At 32.7% G+C, this 20,011-nt stretch overlaps 1 protein-coding gene across 1 annotated transcript in view; it reads right to left on the bottom strand.

Annotated features, from left to right (window-relative positions):
* The window catches only part of LOC150103428 (serine/threonine-protein phosphatase 4 regulatory subunit 1-like), a 649,146-nt gene that overhangs the window by 88,099 nt on the left and 541,036 nt on the right, over window positions 1-20,011 (bottom strand). The window contains exons 7-8 of the mRNA XM_090398478.1: window positions 14,940-15,044; window positions 5,388-5,453 (exon numbers count right to left, since the gene is read on the bottom strand). Of these exons, the coding sequence (XP_090254604.1) occupies window positions 5,388-5,453; window positions 14,940-15,044 (171 nt within the window). The remainder of the gene's footprint in view (window positions 1-5,387; window positions 5,454-14,939; window positions 15,045-20,011) is intronic.

Below are 20,011 nucleotides of genomic sequence, written 5' to 3'. Positions count from 1 at the left end.
ATCAACATAAGAAGCCTGAATGGCAAAGAAATGGAACCAGCTGAGGAATCAGATAAGGGTTTGAGAACAGCAATGAAACCTTCAAGAAAAGCGTGATTGATTCTGGCAGAGAGGCATGTGGTGAAGTTGTCTGCAAGGATAGAAAAATCAGAACTCCATGGTGGACACAGGAAGTTAAAGAGGCAGCAAAGGAAAAGAAGAAAGCATATCAAAAGTTAATGGCAAATAAGTCAACTTGTGCTCTTAGAGAATACAGAGATAAATGTAAGAAATCTAAACACTGTGTAAAACTAGCTAAACAAAAGTCATGGGAGGACTTTGGCAAGAACATAGGAAATAAATATCAAGATGGTGGTAAGATATTCTGGAGGTTGTTGAAGAAGCTTAGAAATGGAGGAAAGAGTGATGTAAAAGGAGTTAGAGATGATAAAGGTAACATGAAAATGGGTGGAAAAGATATCCTTGAAGTATGGAGTAATTACTTCGAAAAATTGCTAAATGAAACAAGCAGTGATAGCACAGTGGTAAAAAACAGTCAACAGGCATATAGTCAGGAATACATATCCATACTTGAAGTAGAAAAAGCCATCAAAGGCTTGAAATGTGGAAAAGCAGCAGGAGTAGATGATATTCGACCAGAAATGCTGAAGTATGGTGGTATAAAAGTCTTACAGTGGCTGCACTGCATAGTTCAGAAGGGCTGGACAGAAGGACGAATTCCCAATGATTGGAGTAGAGCTCTCATAGTACCCATATATAAAAAGGAAAATAAAACTGAATGTGAGAATTACAGAGGTTTCCCTACTGAGTGTTCCTGGTAAGATTTATGCAAGTATACTTTAGAAACGGTCAAGAAGAATTTTGGAAGAAAAGCTTGGTGATGAACAAGTTGGATTCAGGCCAAATAGAGACTGTTAGGATCAAATCTTCACTTTACAACAAATAGTTTGGAAAGCATGGGAATATAACAAAAATATATATTTAAGTTTAGTCAATCTGGAAAAGGCATATGACAAGGTGCCAAGAGAGAAGCTATTCAATACACTACAGTTATATGGTGTCAATTGGACATTATATCAAGCAATACTTAGTCTTTATTTGAGTTGAAAGTCAGCAGTTAGAATTGAAGGAAGTACAGGAAGATGGTTTAATGTTAAATCTGGTGTGAGACAAGGATGTACATTATCCCCTCTGTTATTCATTATCTATTTGGATCACATTATGAAGGAAAGTGGTATTAAACATGATACAAAATTGGAGATGTTAATGTCAGCTCTTTGCTTTATGTGGACGATGTTATACCTGTAAATAAATCCGCTACAAGTCTGCAAGATTCCCTGACTAAATTGAACAACTGTTGTCATAGATATGGTATGAAGGTCAGCGCAATAAAAAGACAGAGGGAATGAAAATAGGCAAACTCACTGAAAATGTCAGCTGCGTTGTGAACGGAGAACCTGTGGAACATGTAAAACAATTCAGCTACTTAAATAAGATTTTTTGTGAAGATGGTAAATTAAATATGGAAATAGACAACAGAATCAACAAAGCTGGTATGATAGGAAGTCAATTGAATAAATTCATATGGAATAAGAGAGAAATTAGTCTGAACACTAAATTAGCTGTATACAAGACAGTGTTCAAACCAGTTTTAACTTATGGATATGAGAGCTAGGTCAGAAGTAAAACACTTGACCAAAGACTAGAGACCGCAGATATGCGAGTCCTGAGAAAGATTAGAGGCATGAAGAGATTGCTTCAATGGCAATATCATATTAAAAACCAGGATATTAGGAAAGAACTTGACATTGTCAGCATCCAGGAATGCGTTAGGAGCTAATCTCAGGTGGTATGGTCACTTAAATAGAATGGGCAAGAAAGATTGGCAAAACAAGTGTTCTCTGCCAGGTTGGGTGGAAAATGACCCAGAAGAAGACCAAGATATAGGTGGATTGATACTCTACAAAGTGCCTTAGATGATAGAAATATAAGATCTGATAATGTTGGAGTCTTGACAAGTAACAGACTGATTTGGAGGAAAATTGTAGATAGGAAGTTAGTAATGATATAAATTTTTCATAAAGTGCTATCATATTCTGTACACCCCTTGAAGGTACATGTCAGGAATTTGATGATGATGTTATATTATTATTATTAAGAGAGACCTCCAGGAAGTCAAGGACTCATCAAGGGAGGCCACGTACTACACACACACGCCAGCTATCATATTTATTCCTGAATTCATTCAGGAATAAATATGAATAGGACTACTGCACACAATAGTCCAAGTGAGGTCTTATCAAGGTCTTGTAACAAGAGGCAAAATGACATTCTTATCTTTACAATGTCAACGTTCGCTTCAGCATTGCAATTATCTTTTGAGTTGTATTTGCAATCTTTGCTACATGGGCCCAACTTGTTACGTACTTACACTCCAAGATCCCTAGCCTGACCAGTTCCTTCTAACATAATTCCACCAATATAATAGGACATTGGATATCTAAACATGCTAAAGTGCATGCCTTTGCATTTATTGACATCGAACTGACATCCATTTTCCCATGCCCACAATTCCAGCCTATAGCTTGCCTTACTTACAAGTTTGACAAACTTGACTTACTTGTCTGTTTGCTTACTTGGAAAATGGATTAAAACCAAGTTTATATTTATATACATATAATATAGCTTGGTATCTTTAATGTATATCATACCCAAGGTAAAAATACTTTCTACATCTATCTCTCATCCTGAGAATTTTATGTAATAAGGTCAAAGCACCTTATGGTAACTTGTTTTGGTAAAATATAAAATATTTATAAGCTCTGTATTACTTAAACCTTGGTATTTCTAAGCCTGGCTCTCGGTGATAAGACCCCAATAAAGTTCGAAACTGGTCTGGGTAGTGGCCCCTTGCCTTTAATGCACAATATCATACATCTCCTCAAGGAGATGTGCTTTGCATTAAGGGTAAATACTAAGAATAGTGATCAGAGCTTATTCCACCTTTACCACGAGTTGCCTAAAACTTGCACTACTTGCAGGCACAAACTTGACTTACTTGTCTGTTTGCTTACTTGGGAAATGGATTAAAACCAAGTTTATATTTATATACATATAAAATAGCTTGGTATCTTTAATATATATATACACACACACACACCTGGTCATCGGCTTACGACCTATGCGACTTATGACCACAAAAAAAAAAAAAAAATAAATAATAAATTAATAAATCAGGCAGCTGCGCGTACGATAACTATGGGATACGATAGTTATCATACAATAGCCTGCGTATGATAGCTATCTCTTACGTGCACTCGGTCACTTTCAAGCATCTGTTGCGTGTGGTGTATTAATTAAAATTCTACTGAAATACTACCTATAAAATGTCTAGTAAAAGGAAAATACCTTCATCTACAAATATGCCAGCTAAGAAGTCAAGGACTCTATTGATTTAGAGTGTAAAATGAAAGTTATCCAGAAGTATGAAGGCAGAAAGAAAGTGAATACGATAGCATGTGACTAGAAGTTATCATATTCCATGGTATCGATGATACTTAAGGACAATGAAAGAATTCGGGAAGCTGTGAAAGGTTCCGCACCTATGAACCATTATAACCAAACAATGACAGCGACCCATCCATGAAATGGAGAAATTGTTGTTTATGTGGATGGAAGATTTAATACAGAAAAATTCACCCGTGAGCCTTTGCACAGTGCAAGCGAAGGCAAGAAGTCTTTTTCAGAGTTTAAAATCACTCGTCGGAGACGATTACGCAGAAGATTTTCAGGCTAGTACTGGATGGTTTAAACATTTTAAAAAAAGATTTGCTTTGCATAATGTATATGTCACAAGAGAAGCAGGAAGTGTAGATGAAGATGAAGCCCAAAAATTCATTGATAGTTATCTACCGGAACAAATATTTAACATAGCTGAAACCGGCTTGCAATGGAAATGCATACCTAATCATACGTATATACACCAAGAAGCAAAAAGGATGCAAGGATTCAAAGCTTTTAAGGATCAGTTGACTTTGTTGCTTGGTGGGAATGCTGCAGGTTTTAAGCTGAAGCCTTTTCTCATTTATCGTTCAGAAAACCTTCGTCCATTTAAGCACATCAACAAGCACACACTGCCTGTTTACTACTGTTCAAACCCTAAAGCTTGGATGACTTGAGCACTGTTCAAAGACTGGTTCATGAACTGCTTTATTCGCCAGGCTCGTGAATATTGTGCAGAGAGAGGTATCCCTTTCAAGATTTTATTGATTATGGACAATGCCCCTGGCCACCCTCCTCATCTGGACAACCTTCAACATGATGTTAGAGTGGTTTTTATGCCACTTAACACAACCGCTCTCATTCAACCCATGGATAAGGGTGCTATTTCAGCATTCAAGGCTCACTACCTCAGATCGCCATTCGCACAAGCCATCGAAGTGATAGATTCTGATGCTGATTTCTCTTTGTGACACTTTTGGAAGCAGTACAACATTCTTCAGTGCATCAAGAATATTTCGACCGCATGGGAATGTGTAACAAAAAATTGTATATCGGGAATTTGGAAAAAGTGTCTAAAATGTTATGCGAATACATTTGAAGGATTTGAAAAAGGAGAGGAACTGATTACAGAAAAAATAGTTAAACTTGCAAAAAATCTTAAATTAGAATGTGAAATAGAAGCATAGAGGAGTTGCTAGATTGTGAAATAAAAGTACTTTCAGATGAAGAGTTCATTGAATTGGAAGCACAGAGAGTGTCAGAAGAAAAAGTGAGAGAAGAGAAAGAAGAAGAGGAGCCTGAAAAGAAATTTACTGCAAAGAGTTTATCAGATTCTTTTTCGCAACTGAATAAAGCTCTTGCCAGTTTCGAAGCAATGGACCCTAATGTTGAACGATTCACAAAGGTTGAACGTATCATTCAAGATGTTCTGCGTTGTTATCGTGAGATATATGAAGAAAAAAAGAAACAAACTGTTCAAACAAAGCTCAGCATGTTCCTCATCAAGAGAACATCTCCTACCTCAACCCAAGAACATGACCCTGACAATCCACAACCCAGCACAAGCAAAGATTAAAAATTGATTTTGTAAATTTCATTTGTATTAATTTTTATATTAATTTTAGATTGTATTTTTGTGTTTACAGTACAGTATGTACAGTATTATTTTTCACATTATGTACAATATACATAATTATAAATTTAAAAGATTATAAAAATAAATTATAAAGATGATAAAAAGATTAGAAAGGTTAAAGAATACTGTTAATAAATATATGGCCGACATACGACCAGATCGACTTACGACCTGTCAGCCAGAACGGAAGTCGGTCGTAAGTCGATGACCAAGTGTATATGAAAACAAAATAAAATATCTAAATATTTACTAATCGAGTTTCAGTAGTTTCTTGTCCAACAACACCACACACATCACCGAAACTTGATGCACAAACCTAAAAAAAAGTGAATATTAATTCTTCTTTACACAATATCAGATATTTAAAATGGCTGAAAAAAATCATATTCATGCAAATATAAAACATTTTATTTTAATGAAAGAATATAATCAGTTAATCTAAGCATGCTATCTTCAATAATAATCTCATAGAAACAAAACATGAAATTATTACTATTATAAGAAATCTCCATAGAGTAAACACTCCTCATGAGAGGTCTTATTCAGCAAGCAACACATTTATCATATTGAACATTAAACTTATTCATACTCTTAGCATTTGTGACACACACACACACACAATGTAATTCCATTCATGCAATCTCCATATAAAAAATCTGCTCTTCATCACACCTTCCTTTATACAATTTTACAAATATTAGACATGGCATCTTTTTCCCCCCTCCTCATCTTCTGATATGTCTTTCTGTATTAATCTTATTGCTGCCTATCTACTGTACTCTGCAACTTACATTTCCTCAATCTTTCTCCAACATTCCAGAGTCTTGATTTTTGCCTTAGGGACTTATCTCAAGACCCTTTAAAACTACTTTATTTTTATTGATAACAAATTACATTTTTTTTCTTCATTCATGTCTTAACCTGTAAATAGTCTGAACAAAAAGAAAGAAAGTTCATTATCATATTTATTATTATTAATAACCTCCATGAATTAATAGACTAATCACAGAAGGCATCACTAAACCTTTCTTCACCCATTCTATTTAAGTGGCCATACCACCTTAGATTAACTCTGTTGACACATTATTGAACTAATAATGTCAAGTTCCTTTCTAATATCTTCATTTTTAATATGAATCTGCCATTGATGTCATCAGTTCACTCCCCTAATTTTTCTCCAAACCCTCATATCTGTGGTCTCTAGTCTTTAATTAAGTTTATTTCTAACCCAACTCTCAGATTATAACTTAAAACTGATTTAAACACTATTTTGTATGCTGCCAGTTTGGCTTTGGCTAATTTCTCTCTTATTTTATATAGATTTATTCAGCTGGCTACTCACCATACCAGCCTTGATTAATCTGATGTCTTTCAGATTTAATCTGCCATCTTCACTAAAAACTGTGCCTAAATAGCTGAAATATTTTACTTGTTCTATAGGCTCTCCATTCAGAATGCAGTTGAAGTTTTCTAAGTCCATGCCTATTTTCACAGTTTTGGTCTTCTTATTGCCGATTTTCATGCCACATTTGTTACAGATGTTATTCAATTTAGTTGGTGAATCCTGGAGACTTGCACCAGATGTATTTAGAAGTACAACGTCACCTCATAAAGCAAAGAACTAAGTTTGACATTTTAATATCAGGCATATCACTTTCTTTCATAATGTGATCCACATAGATGATGAACAAGAGTGAAGATAATGTGCATCCTTGTCTTATCCCTGATTTTACATCAAACCACCTTCCTGTATTTCCTTCAATTCTAATTGCTGACTGACAACTTAAATATAGACTATTTAAGTTGTCAGTCTAATGTTCCATTCACTCCACATTGCTCTGTATAATGTTCCATTCACTCCACATAATTATAGTGTTTTGAAAAGCTTTTCTTTGGGCACCTTGTCATATGCTTTTTCCAGATCTACAAAACTATAGTACAGATTCTTGTCATATTCCCACAATTTCTTACATAAATGATATAAAAAGAAAGTATCTGATTATTTTATGAAAGGAACAATAATTATGGTTTTCATGAATAATGTATGATGATTAATTTCTGATGACAACAGGATGGAAATAAGAAACGAAATTATCCATGACGTAAACAGCATTATTTAGCACCAGTATAAAAAAATAATTGCAAGTTCAATGAAGTCACTGATAATTTGAATACACATACAATTCAATGAAATGTTTTATTTAAAAAAAAAAAAAAAAAAATCTGGAAAATATAAACAAAACAGATAGTGCAACAAACAGTATATTTATGTAATGCACAATAAAATGCATTTTAATTATGCATATATACATATACATATATAATATATATATGATATAACGGATTTACTCGGCTGAGAGACATTTTTTTTAATAAAGATTAAATGACAAAGCCGGGAGATAAAAGTAAAAATACTATTTTAATTAAGTGGATTGCATGACTAGTTTTGTCTTCATAGAAGATTTCTTCGGGTGCATAACAAGAGGGAACAACCAGCAAAAATTGCAAAAGACCAAAAACTATCTGTTCTGTGTATCTCTTCATTGTTAGGCATGCACATGCATTCAACACCACATGAATGCCGAAGTTGGATGGCAGTGCAATGGCAGTTTGAGGGGTTATAGCTGAGGATGTTCCTCATGATGTAATTTGATGGATTTTTCCATCTGGTCGAAATAAGGCTTATGGCACTAAATTCAATAAATGCTGGGATATTTCAGGTTGTTATGTTTTTGTTTTGGCCTACTGAGCAAGGAACGCAGTTTCAGAAGAGGAGTGAAAGAAGTCTGGATGTTATATTTTTTAAGAACTTTGGCTAATTTTGGCAAAATGGAACTGATATATGGTAGGGATACGTAGCTATTTTCACTATTTCTATCTTCAGTATAGCGAGGAGGTGGATTAAAAAGTAACTTATTAACTGTTTGTTTCGAATAATCATTTTGCTGAAAGGTTGTAAAAAGAAATCGAAGTTCTTTGTTAATATCTTCTTCACAGAGGAGTGAGCGAGCACGTTTGCCTAGCGTAGAGATAATACTAAGTTTTTGAGGTGGATAGCGATGGGACTGTGAACGGAGATATCTATTGGTGTGAGTTGGTTTCCTGTAAATAGAGATTTTTAATTTCTCAGAAATATGAGCGAGTTTGACATCCAGAAAGAGAGCCATCCGTCTGCAGTCTAATTCTGCAGTGAATTGGATTTTTGGGTGCTGACTGTTGGTTAACTGTAGTAGGTCTAGGAAATTCTTTAGAGATTCAGGAGCGTGATTCCAGATTAAGAAGATGTCATCGACATATCTTTTCCACAATTGTGGTTTCAACGGAAAAGAGGAGATAGCTTTTTCTTCAAAAGATTCCAAATGTAAATTCACCAGTATGGGCGATAATGGATTATCCATAGCTGAACCATTTACTTGTTTGTAAATAACGTCTTTAAACTGGAAATAACCAGAATTAACTCAATGGTTAATAAAGACATAACTTTATCTTTTATCAGATGATTATATATGACTATGATGATACACAGATGATTACATATGAAAATGAAAAAGATATAAATCTAGAAATTTGAATATATTTAAAAATAACAGGTGTAATTAATTCTATATTTAAACCAAACCTAGTACAAAAACAAACCAGACTAAAAGTATACAATACATTAGGCCTACCAGACCTATTGTATGGAAGTGAAATCTGGACAAAAAAACAAAAAGACAAAGATTAATACAGCTGAAATGATGTTTGTGAGAAAAACTGCAAAGTATACTCTATTTGATCACAAAAGAAACAAAGAAATTATAAAAGAATATAACCAGGAATCAGTAATAGAAAAAATTAAAAAATATAAACATAAATGGATGGAACATGTTAAAAGAATGAAACCCGAAAGATTACCAAAACTAGCCTTAAATTACAAACTATTAGGAAAAAGGAAAACCAGGACGTCCTCTTAAGAGATTCGACGATGACCTCTAAAGCTGGAACAGGCCACTCTAGGCATGATGATGATCTTTTAATAAAATAAGAACTTCTTCTGTAGGTACATTTGTGAACATGGAAACAACATCAAAACTAGCCATAATTTCTTCTTTTTGTATATTTATGTTTTTGACACTTGAAAAAAAAATCCAACAGAATTTTTGATAAAAGAAGAGGTCAAGCCAAATAAGCACTTCATGGATTTGCTAATGCCTTTTACAATTGGTCTCAGTCATTTTCATTATGGATTTTTGGTAATCAATATAATCGAGGGATTAAAGGATGAAGTGAATGAAGAGATAGTCGAATATTTCTATGAAACTCTGTAGTTGTTCTAAGAAGTTTATTTGTACAGTTATAGAGTTCAGGAGTTGGATCTCTTTCAAGAATCGTGTAAGTATCTGTTTGTAATAATTGGAACATTTTGTTATTATAATCTTCAGTATTCAGGATGACAGTGGTGTTACCTTTATCTGCAGGAAAAATTATTATATCTGTTTTGTTTGAGTTTTTTAATTGCTTGACATTCTGCTGGAGAGGTGTTGTTTGCAGGGGGTTTCGCATTGTTGATAATAAAAACAGATTCCACACGGAGTTAATTAGTTTCTAAAGTAGGAAGGAAAGATGTAGCCTTTTCAATTTTGGTAAGTAACAGCTCCTTTGAGAGGGATTTTGGTGATATCATGAAATTAAAGCCCTTATTAAGAATAGTCTTTTCAACACTGGAAAGGTAACTGGGTTTTTTTACAACAATTTTGTCAGGAGAGATTTGAAACTTAGATTTCAATGATTTTTCTTGTTTTTGTTTTAGAGCTTCGAATTTTCTAATTAATTTTAATTTGTTGTTAGTTTGAGTCTTTGAAGTTTGCAATTCAATCGTCTCCTTGATAAGTTTCCAAGTATCGCTGTATGTTCAATAGTATCAGATAAAGAAGCTTTCTTGAGTCAAGGTACGTTTTGTATCATAAATTCTTTCATTCAGAAGTTCCTTTTTAGCTCAATGGTATATCTTCTTTGCATGTTCTGTTTTAATATTTTCTCTTAATGAAATTAACCTTGGAAAGAGGACATGGAATTTACAACACTTTAGAAACACTAACCTGCTGATGCTTAGGCCAATCTTTTGCAAAGTCTTTTGGAAGTCTCTTCATCATAAAGGCTAGAGATATAACGGATTTACTCGGCTGAGAGACATATTTTTTAAAAAAGATTAAATATCTGAAAGCCGAGAGATAAAAGTAAAAATACTATTTTAATTACCGTATTTTTCCATGTAAAGATGCCCCATGTACAAGACGAACCATACTTTTACGAACCCAAAATTAAGAAATCAATATTTTAAACATCTCCATTGTCTAATCATATACTCAGTGAGAGGAGGTCCAAACTGTCTCTCTGAAGTTTTATTTCCAGGTTCTTTTGTGTAATTGATGACTTTTAACTTGAATTTTGAAGAATATGACAATCGATTTTTATTTTCGGACATTTTTATGGGCTAGCACCAAAATATTGTTAATGCATTAACTTACCCTGCCAACGAGTTGTAGATGTATGAATGCTTTCAGAGTTTGATTGCTTTATTCAGAATCAGCCGTTAATGACGTCAATCAACAGAGTTAATAAAGGCTAGTGATTGGTGGAAGCCTGTTTGGGGACACAAGGTACCAACAGTTTTGCCACGGCAACCATGGGTCTCTTAACTGTTACCCCCCCCGTGTATAAGATGATCCTAAATTCCAAATTTTGGGTCTAAAAATTTTAGAAAAAAAAGTACAGTCTTATTCATGGAAAAATATAGTAAGTAGATTGCATGCCTAGTTTCATCTTCATAGAAGATGAAATTCGGGTGCATAACAAGAGGGAAACAACCAACAAAAATTGCTTAAGATCAAAAACATATAACCTCTCAGACTGCCATCCAACTTTGCCGTTCACAAGATGTTGAACGTGCTCACACCCAACAATGAAGATATACACAGAGCAGCTTCAAATGTTAGTATGCTAATGTTTAATGTAGTTTTTTTATTAAAAATCCAAATAATCCTTTGAGCTATTTTGTCAACTTTTGTAATATTTCATCTGAACTTCAACTCCTTGTCCAATATTACCTCAAGTCCCTAGCCTAATCAATTTCCTGCAAATCAGTACCATCAACTTTCTTTTAGTTTTACACAGTGATCAGTATTCATTTCGGCAAATTATGGAGACTACAACTGTGTTAGGAATAATTATTTTAATTATCAAGCCAATGTTTCAACCTTCATATTAAGGTCATCATCTGGAGTATGTACACACATAAGCTATATTACATTTCAAACAGTATGCCAAAGTGATAATGATTTGATCAACCATTATTCTACTGGCCTGACCTCAAGTGAAAAAAAAAAAAAAAAAAACTATATCCTATTTATAACATCATCAGAGAACAAATTCATATAAATACTTTTAATACAGCAAAATTGGCAGCCTAATCAATAATTTAAGATAAATGTTTGTAATATTAAAGCTAAGATCCTAGATTACTATAGCCCAAATTATAATTAACTCTTAGACCAAAAGGTTATGTGGGTAGAATATATGCCATCCATATTTTTGGAATATACATACCACCATTGTTAAGATTAGTGTGATGTAAACAACAGGTGCCTTTCCAGTCAATTCTATGTAGAGTATTCAGGGCATGATCAAAAAACCAGATTTACCATAGTTATTAAATCTAATGGGCCGTTTATGTTCCTTTTTTTGTTATTTTGATAGGAATTGTGCATCCAGTTTCACCCATATAGGACAAATTACAGGTGCAATGATTATAGTATATTGATTATGGTATATGGTATATTATGGTAAGAATTAGATCCTTGGATGAGTTGAATAAGTTCTTTAATTCTGCAGGAGTAAATGCAGTCTAATGCAAATTTAGCATTTAAAGTACAAATTCTATTGAAAATTTTGAAACTAGCATACCATATATACTGATGAACATGACTACCTGATGCAGAAGAGACACATTACATAGTCAAGCAAGTTCCTATCAGACATTTTTTTTTTAATGTTGAGCCCATACACGAGAGGTTGGTTGATCAATCTACAGTACATTAGTACCATGTATGGGAGACATGCAATGCATGTACAACAATGCCAGGCATGAATATTTTAAAACTGCAACTGATATTTCTGTTTGTAAATTACATTAGTAGGATATTAAATAACAATTTCAATGTTCATTTTCCAAATAATTACTTTTCAATGTAAGAAATTGACACAAAATAACTTTATGGAGATTTCAGATGGAAGTAAAGAGTCTTCAGAGGATTTTTTGAATAATGTTACAAAGCTAAAAAGAACTGTCATGTACATTGATGCCATTACCACCTAATTCAGACATATCATGCTGGCATAAGCAGGTCTAATTCATATGTTTTTTGTACATCTAACATTAGCTGAAAGACCATTTTGACCAGAGCAGTTGTAGGCCACGTGAACAAGAAAGGTAGCATACATCACAAAGAGACCAAGGATATACTTGATCTTTTGAAGAAAAATATAAGGAAGAGATCTTCCTGCTACTTGGTAAGCTTCTCTTGTAGACTCAACTTCAATTTCACTTCAGGAAGTATAAAGATCCCCCTATAATGCCTCAAGTTGCATTTCTAATAGATATTTTTTTTTTAAATGATAAAAAAAAAAAAGCAATAATTATTGTTCTTCAAGGAATTAGGCCTATTATTCTGTTCCATCCTCGGATCAGCAGGTCTCTTCAAAAGATGGCCTGGTCTTATTTTTCCTGATCGCTTTTTCAAAATCAATAAATGTGATGCATGTTTCTATATTATACCTTTTATTTTTTCTATTATTAATTTTAGACAGAAAGCCATATCTATACATGAACTTTTCTAAAATCATTCTGGGCTTCCAGAATCAAGTCTTCAGAATATTTCGCAAGTTTTATTTATTTAATATTCTGCTATATATTTTGTAACAGGAATTCAGAATGCTTATACCTTGTAACTTTTAGAGTTTTCATTATTACTTATTTTTAATTAATATTTTTATGAATATGCTCTTTTCCATTCTTTTGTTGGATTATGTTCAATACTGTATTTAAAAATAATGTCTTTCTATATCTTATTTCTGTTTATTTATATAATTCTGAGCTTAAGTCATCTCCAGATGAGTTTCCATTTTTTGCTTCTTTTAACCTAATTTCTAATTCTTCTATTGTTATATCTTTATCATCTGTTTTTCTTTTTTCTTTTTTGGTACTTATTATCAGCCTTTAATTCTGAATACAAATTTAGAAATTCTATTGTTTTTAGTCCACTTGTTATATTTACTTTTCTCTAATATCTGATCTGAGATGCTTTAAAATTTTATATGCATTGAGTCTTATTCTATATATACAGTATATTGTCATATTTTTCTGACTTCTCCCTTGGTTATGGCTCTTATTCTTTTGTATTCTATTTCATTTTCTAATTATTTACTAATCTTTTTCTGATTATTTCTTTATTATTCCATAAAGAAATAATCTAGACATTCTGCTGTGTTTAGTATTGTTTTGATGCTATACCAGTCTGTTTCTATTTCATCTAAGCATTGGTTAATTCTTTGCTAATATAGCCACTGTATATTTGTTGTTGTCAAGTCCATTGAAGAGCTTCTAGATATGACTGCGAGCCTGTAGAACTACTTTAACAATCTGCTGAACTTTGATGGAGTAGAGCTTTTCTACAGGGTTATTGTCAATTTTCTGTAGAGCAACAGCAATTACTGGACAAGAATAGATATGAGGTGAGTTCAATTCCTGGATGGTCAGTTCTTGCATATTTCTAGTACCATCTGGCTGAATTTTCATGCATTTAAAATGTTCCATCCTTAGTCTGGTGATGACTGTGGTCATTTCTCTGTTTTCATTAATTTTGCTGATTTCATGCTTCTTCCTGATAGTTTGTTTTAACAATTTAGTCTGTCTGCTCTCTCATTGCCTTCAATATTTACATGGCCTGGTATCCATTGCAGTGTATAGTTCTTATTTTTCAAATTTAAAGTTGCTAGATGTTCATGAATTCCCTGTGTGAGTTTTGTTTTTCCATTTTTTAATGCTTCAAGTGCAGATTTTGAGTCACTGTAGATGGTTCTTCCTTCTGTAATGTTTATTACTGGATTAACGAGATAGAACTTTAGAGATGCTTATATGGCTGTTAATTCACAAGTGGAGTTTGAAGCTATTTTGCCAGCTGTGTATTTGATTTGCATTTCCTTGCAGCCAGGTAGAATTAATAAAAAAAACCTCCTGCTCCTTGGCTGAGTGCTTCATCAGATGAGCCATCAGTGTAGGTGATGACATGATTTAAATTAAGTGATGTATAGTCCTTTTATTTTCATGTTGTGAATCCTTTTTTTGAACAAGGCTCTAGGAGATTTAAGTTAATCATTATGTTTTTTGATTGTTTAGTGAGAAAGAATGGCTCTTTGCTTATATATTTGTATTCTGGTTTTATAATGGGATTTTTTTTCCCTTTTTTGCCTCTTCATTAATAGTAGCCATTTAGGTGGCAATCTTAGTTTCATTTTAGTAAGAAAGTGAACAGTGCCTGTTTCATAGAGTTTTGTGGACTCTAACATCTAAAAAAATTTTTGATGTTTTTTTTCCATCGAAAACAAAGCAATCTATAATTGATTTCTGTCTACTTGCTAACCAAGTATATCTTTATATATATATAAAGTGTAGTATATAAATTATATACTACAAAATCTATTAAATTTTTTAATTATTTTTGCTATCACACAAATTACAATTAAAAAACTTCACTTAAGAGCTTACCTTCCTTACATGAAAAGAACCATCGAGACAAAGTAGTTCAAACCGATGTAAAAACAATCTCTCTGTCATTTCTTTACCAATAAGAGGAGCCAGCTTACCTAACAGCTAAAAATTGAATATCTGTATTATTCCCAAAACCTACAGAAACTCTTTCTCTCTCCCTCTAAAGAATAATAACATAAAGCTTAAAGAATAATAACATATCTCAGTTATTTTTGTTTCCTAATAGAATGCTTATTAATTCAATTAAATGGATCACTTTTAAATGACTTAAACTAACCAAAACTGATTATTTTATGTTAAAGAAGACAGTTATTAAGCTGAATGAATGAATGAATGAATAAGTAAAAAAAAAAAAAAAAAAAAAAAAAAAAAAAAAAAAATTGGAAGAAAAATTTTTTGCATTAAGTGTGGAAAGTTGCTAAATTATTATTATTATTATTCCTGATACCTCCAAGGAGTCCGAAGACTCATCACGGGAGGACACCTACAACTGTCTCAACCACTACACCGAACCTCTACTACGAATAATCTCCATCAATGCCATCTACCGCCCATCTCCAAAACAACTAGTATTTTTCTCTGTAAATTACGCATGTTCTGAAGGGCTGATTTGTCTGTATGCGGGATGAAAAACCCGAGTTTCCAGGAGAAAAAACTCTGCTACCTCCATATGAGATCGGCTAACTCACCTTCGATTGAAATTGTCCAAATATTTTTATTTTTAAATATTTTTCTTCCATATTTTTTTTTTACTTATCATTCATCAGAATTCATCATTGAGTAAATTTAAGAAAGTGATATATGATTTGTTATAGAATACATAACTGTACTTTTTTTTTATATTAATAGTGAAATAAATTCAATTTCAACTGCCTTACCATCACTTATCATTACTCCAGAACCATCACTGAGTATCCTGGAGTGATTGAGAGTAATGAGTTGAAATTATCTTCATCTCACTCATTGAGATTAAAGTGATTAGAAGTATCACATTGTATTTGTAGACCACCACATTACTTACAAAGTGGTCTGAGATACAGTTAAATGACAAGAAGTATGAGTCTTGTACATTATGGGATACTGATGCAACTGATATGAAGTCAACAGTCTCTATATGCAAGTAGACTAGTTGTAAAGATACTTCACTCACAAATACTGCATAATATGCTTGTGTAAAGCATTAAAACAAGACTCTAATTTTTTGTCAATATGATTACTATTATCATCATCATCTGAGACCTCAATGGAGTCAAGGATGCATATAATATTCAATTTGTTCAAATGATTAAATTGAATTAAATCTGTGCAAATTCTAAGGATTTTGCATTCATGTGAAATATCCTTGAATGAGTAGCCCTTATGTATGGCCTATCTGACTCACTTTTTATGTTACAAAAATATTCAATATTTCATTAAAATCCACTACTGGAATACGTAAAACCTTTTTTGTCTTTTCATATATGAAGAGTATTATACTTTTCCCTTAATGGATTTTGACCAAATGTAGCACATAATCCTTTTTGTTTTCTAATATATAAAAATATAGATCAGAAAAACAATAAAGGCAAATTCTTCCATGTATAATTAGACACAGTTAAATTTATATAATCTAAAAATTTTCCTTATATCAAATTTAGCTTTAGCATAGTTTTTCAGTCAAATCCATATTTCCTCATGTCATTTTTCAGTTCATTTTGTGGAGGGGAAGAAATATGAGGATATATATGGTTGTTTTATATCTTTATCTAAAACTTTTACTTAATACGGTATTTTGTAAAGTAGTCAGTAGCAAAAAGTGTCATGAAAATAAGCGAGTTCTGTGGCAAAGTTGTGTCATTGGACCAAACAACCCTAGCCTGTGTGTGCTTTAAGGATGCTGTTCTGAATAACAATTAACATCTAAGCCTATCATTATGTTCACAGATTCTGCAAGGAGATGTTATCACACATAAAGTCAATTAGTAAGCTGCCATGTCAAGTGTAGTTCCCTACACTTGACATGGCAGCGAAATAGGTTTTCCTTTCCTTAATCCTGCGGAGGTCACGCTGATCTGACAGATACATGCAAATTGTTTAATATAAATATTCTTACACATATTCAGTGTATAGCTTGGAGATCATGACTAGCTGCGCATACGTATGTTACGAGTGATATTCTGCACTTTTTTTTTTTGCTGTCAGTTTGGTTTAACACATGTTATGTAAAGGTTTGTGATATTTGACAATAAATCGTATCTGAGAGATACCGCGAACTCCAATGTCGGCATAGTATTGGTTTAGTTTTTTATTTTTATTTTTTTATTTACCGTTGAAAATGGCTGTAAAAATATATTGATTAGATAATCCATCAGATGTTGAAGAGATTCAGCAAATTTGTTACTCAAGTCTGATGATGAGAATGATAGAGTTGAATGCGAAAGTGATATTTGATAGTAAATCGTATCTGAGAGATACTGCAAACTCCAATGTCAGTATAGTATTGGTTTAGTTGGGATTTTTTCTTTGTTCAATAATTTCTAGATTGTAACTGAAAATAAATAAACCATCATGTATTATATTTGCAATGTTTTTTTTTTAAGTTTTATTGCATTTTAGATTATACTAGTAATGAATGCATCTCTCAGATATACGTGACCTACGCTGCAATTTTTTTGACCATGACCTACGCAGGGTTAAAAGGTGATGGGACATGAATACCATTCCTAACTATTTGAAATTTTAAACAAAATGAACTTTATTTCATTCAAATAAAGCTAAATGCATCTACGTATGGGTGTATTTAGCATTACTATGGGAAGAAATTGATAATACACACAAAGCTTTCTAAAATCAATTGCAAGATGAACTACTTGGAATACTAAATACAAAAATGTGGTCAATCACCAACATCTCAGAAACTGCAGCAAATTTGAGCAAAACCCAGAAACTGATAAGAGAAAAAAATGCACAGTCCTCCAACAGCAAAAACATCCTTGCCACAAACAACATCATTATGTAGTAATGAATTTATCATCACAGTCACTTACAAAAAATGCAGTCAATGCCCTCAGTCAAAGTAGTAATTTTTCCATCATCCTATACAAGTATCTGTTCTAAAAAATTATGGCCAGTGATGGAAGTAGTATTTACAGTTTATCCCCCACATTGACTACCAACATTCATTTGGATGTGGCTGGCATTCTGAGGAAATTCAGTCTTCCCAATATCTATCTACATTTCAAAAGAATAGCAACCTTAAAAGAAATGGTACACCAACAAATATATTGTTATAACCAAAACAGATAATGCAGCTGTCATAATGGATTAAACAGAATATAATAAGAAAATGAACAGTCTTCTAAAATACTTCTCTACCTTTTTTATCATAATAAAAATCATAATTAAAAGAAACACATGATCATAATTAAAAGAAATACACGTATTAACCACAGTGAAAATTATTTAATTGTAAATATTTCATCCTAAGTATCTTAGGACATCATCAGTACAGTAGTTTAAAACAATAATAGGAATAACATACAGTTAGGGTGCATGATTACAATAGAATCTCATTAAACGTGCGTAACGTGTTACAAAAAAAAAAAAATTAATTATTGGGAAATTGTCATACAAAATTGTGTTAAATAATTATTATTATTATTATTATTTTGTAACATGTCATGTACGTTTAATGAGATTCTATTGTAATCATGCACCCTAACTGTATGTTATTCCTATTATTGTTTTAAACTACTGTACTGATGATGTCCTAAGATACTTAGGATGAAATATTTACAATTAAATAATTTTCACTGTGGTTATTATGTGTGTTTCTTTTAATTACTTCTCTACTTACTGAGGAAGTAAGAGATCAGACCTTACTAAATCTCAAAGAAAAAAGTGTAGAAATTATTTTAAAAACTTACTTCTTGTAAAGCCTAAAGAAATGACTAAAATTAAAACCTTAGCATATAAAACCACCCCAGATATATGGGACCAAAAAACTAACAAAACCAATACCCCCTTCATCCTATAGTTGATAGCATAGACAGCCCCCACCTACAAACATGCCAATCGTCGACATAATAAATTCCTGATATGTACCCTCAAGTGTACAGTATATTACAACAGTATTACATGCACAAGTTGCATCATTAATAACTCAAAATAAATTTTACAGCCAAGTAGAAGGAATGGCCATGAGAAGTCCTCTTTCTCCAGCTTTAGCCAACTTTTATTTAGAACATTTAGAAAAAGTCCTCTTCTCATCTATTTTCCCTCAACCATCCTTTTGGATAAGATATATAGATGACATCTTTACTATTTGGCCACATAGCAAAAACTCTTTACCTTCTTTTTTAAACAGTATCAATTCCTTGCATCATTGTATAAAGTTTACTATGGAAATAGAAGAAAACAACCAGTTATCTTTTTTAGACGTTCTCCTCATCTGGTCACCTTCAAATATTCTTACATCTACAGTATACAAGAAACCAACATTCACAGGTCGTTATATTCTTAAAGAATCAGCCCATCATCCAAAAAACAGGAATTATAAAATGCCTCATCAGAAGAGCAAAAACTACTTTTGATTATCTACAGAAAGAACTTTCTACTATCCAACAACACATGAAACTCAATGGCTTTTCTGAAAAAAGTACTCAACATCTTCTCAATTCTTATAATCTTCCTCAAAACAAAAAGTTTCAATACGTCGAGTGTCAATTCCTTATATCTCCGGTATTTCTGAACCTATTGCAAGAATTTTAAGGAAATATGATTTAACAGCTACTTATTCACCTATTAACAAATTGTCTTCTCATTTTCCTTCTCCTAAAGAAAACGCTCAACTTTATCTCTTCCTGGAGTTTATCAAATTCCATGCAACTGTGATCTATCCTATTTTGGACAGACTGGACATTCTCTTGAAAAAAGAATCCAAGAACATCAATCCTCCAATCTTCACAACAAACCTGAAAAGTCTGGATTGGCTCAGCAGGGGATTGAAACTGACCATAACATCCTTTGGTCCAGGACTCGCCTCTTACAGAGATCCCGTTATAGGTTTCAACGTTTGTTCAAGGAAAGCA

This window comes from Typopeltis vanoorti, chromosome 9 (assembly GCF_054136105.1).
Source record: "Typopeltis vanoorti isolate ZY-2024b chromosome 9, IOZ_Tvanoo_1.0, whole genome shotgun sequence".
Lineage (NCBI taxonomy): Eukaryota > Metazoa > Arthropoda > Arachnida > Uropygi > Thelyphonidae > Typopeltis > Typopeltis vanoorti.
The sequence above is the reverse complement of the archived record's forward strand: the minus strand, read 5'-3'. Positions and strand labels throughout refer to the sequence as shown.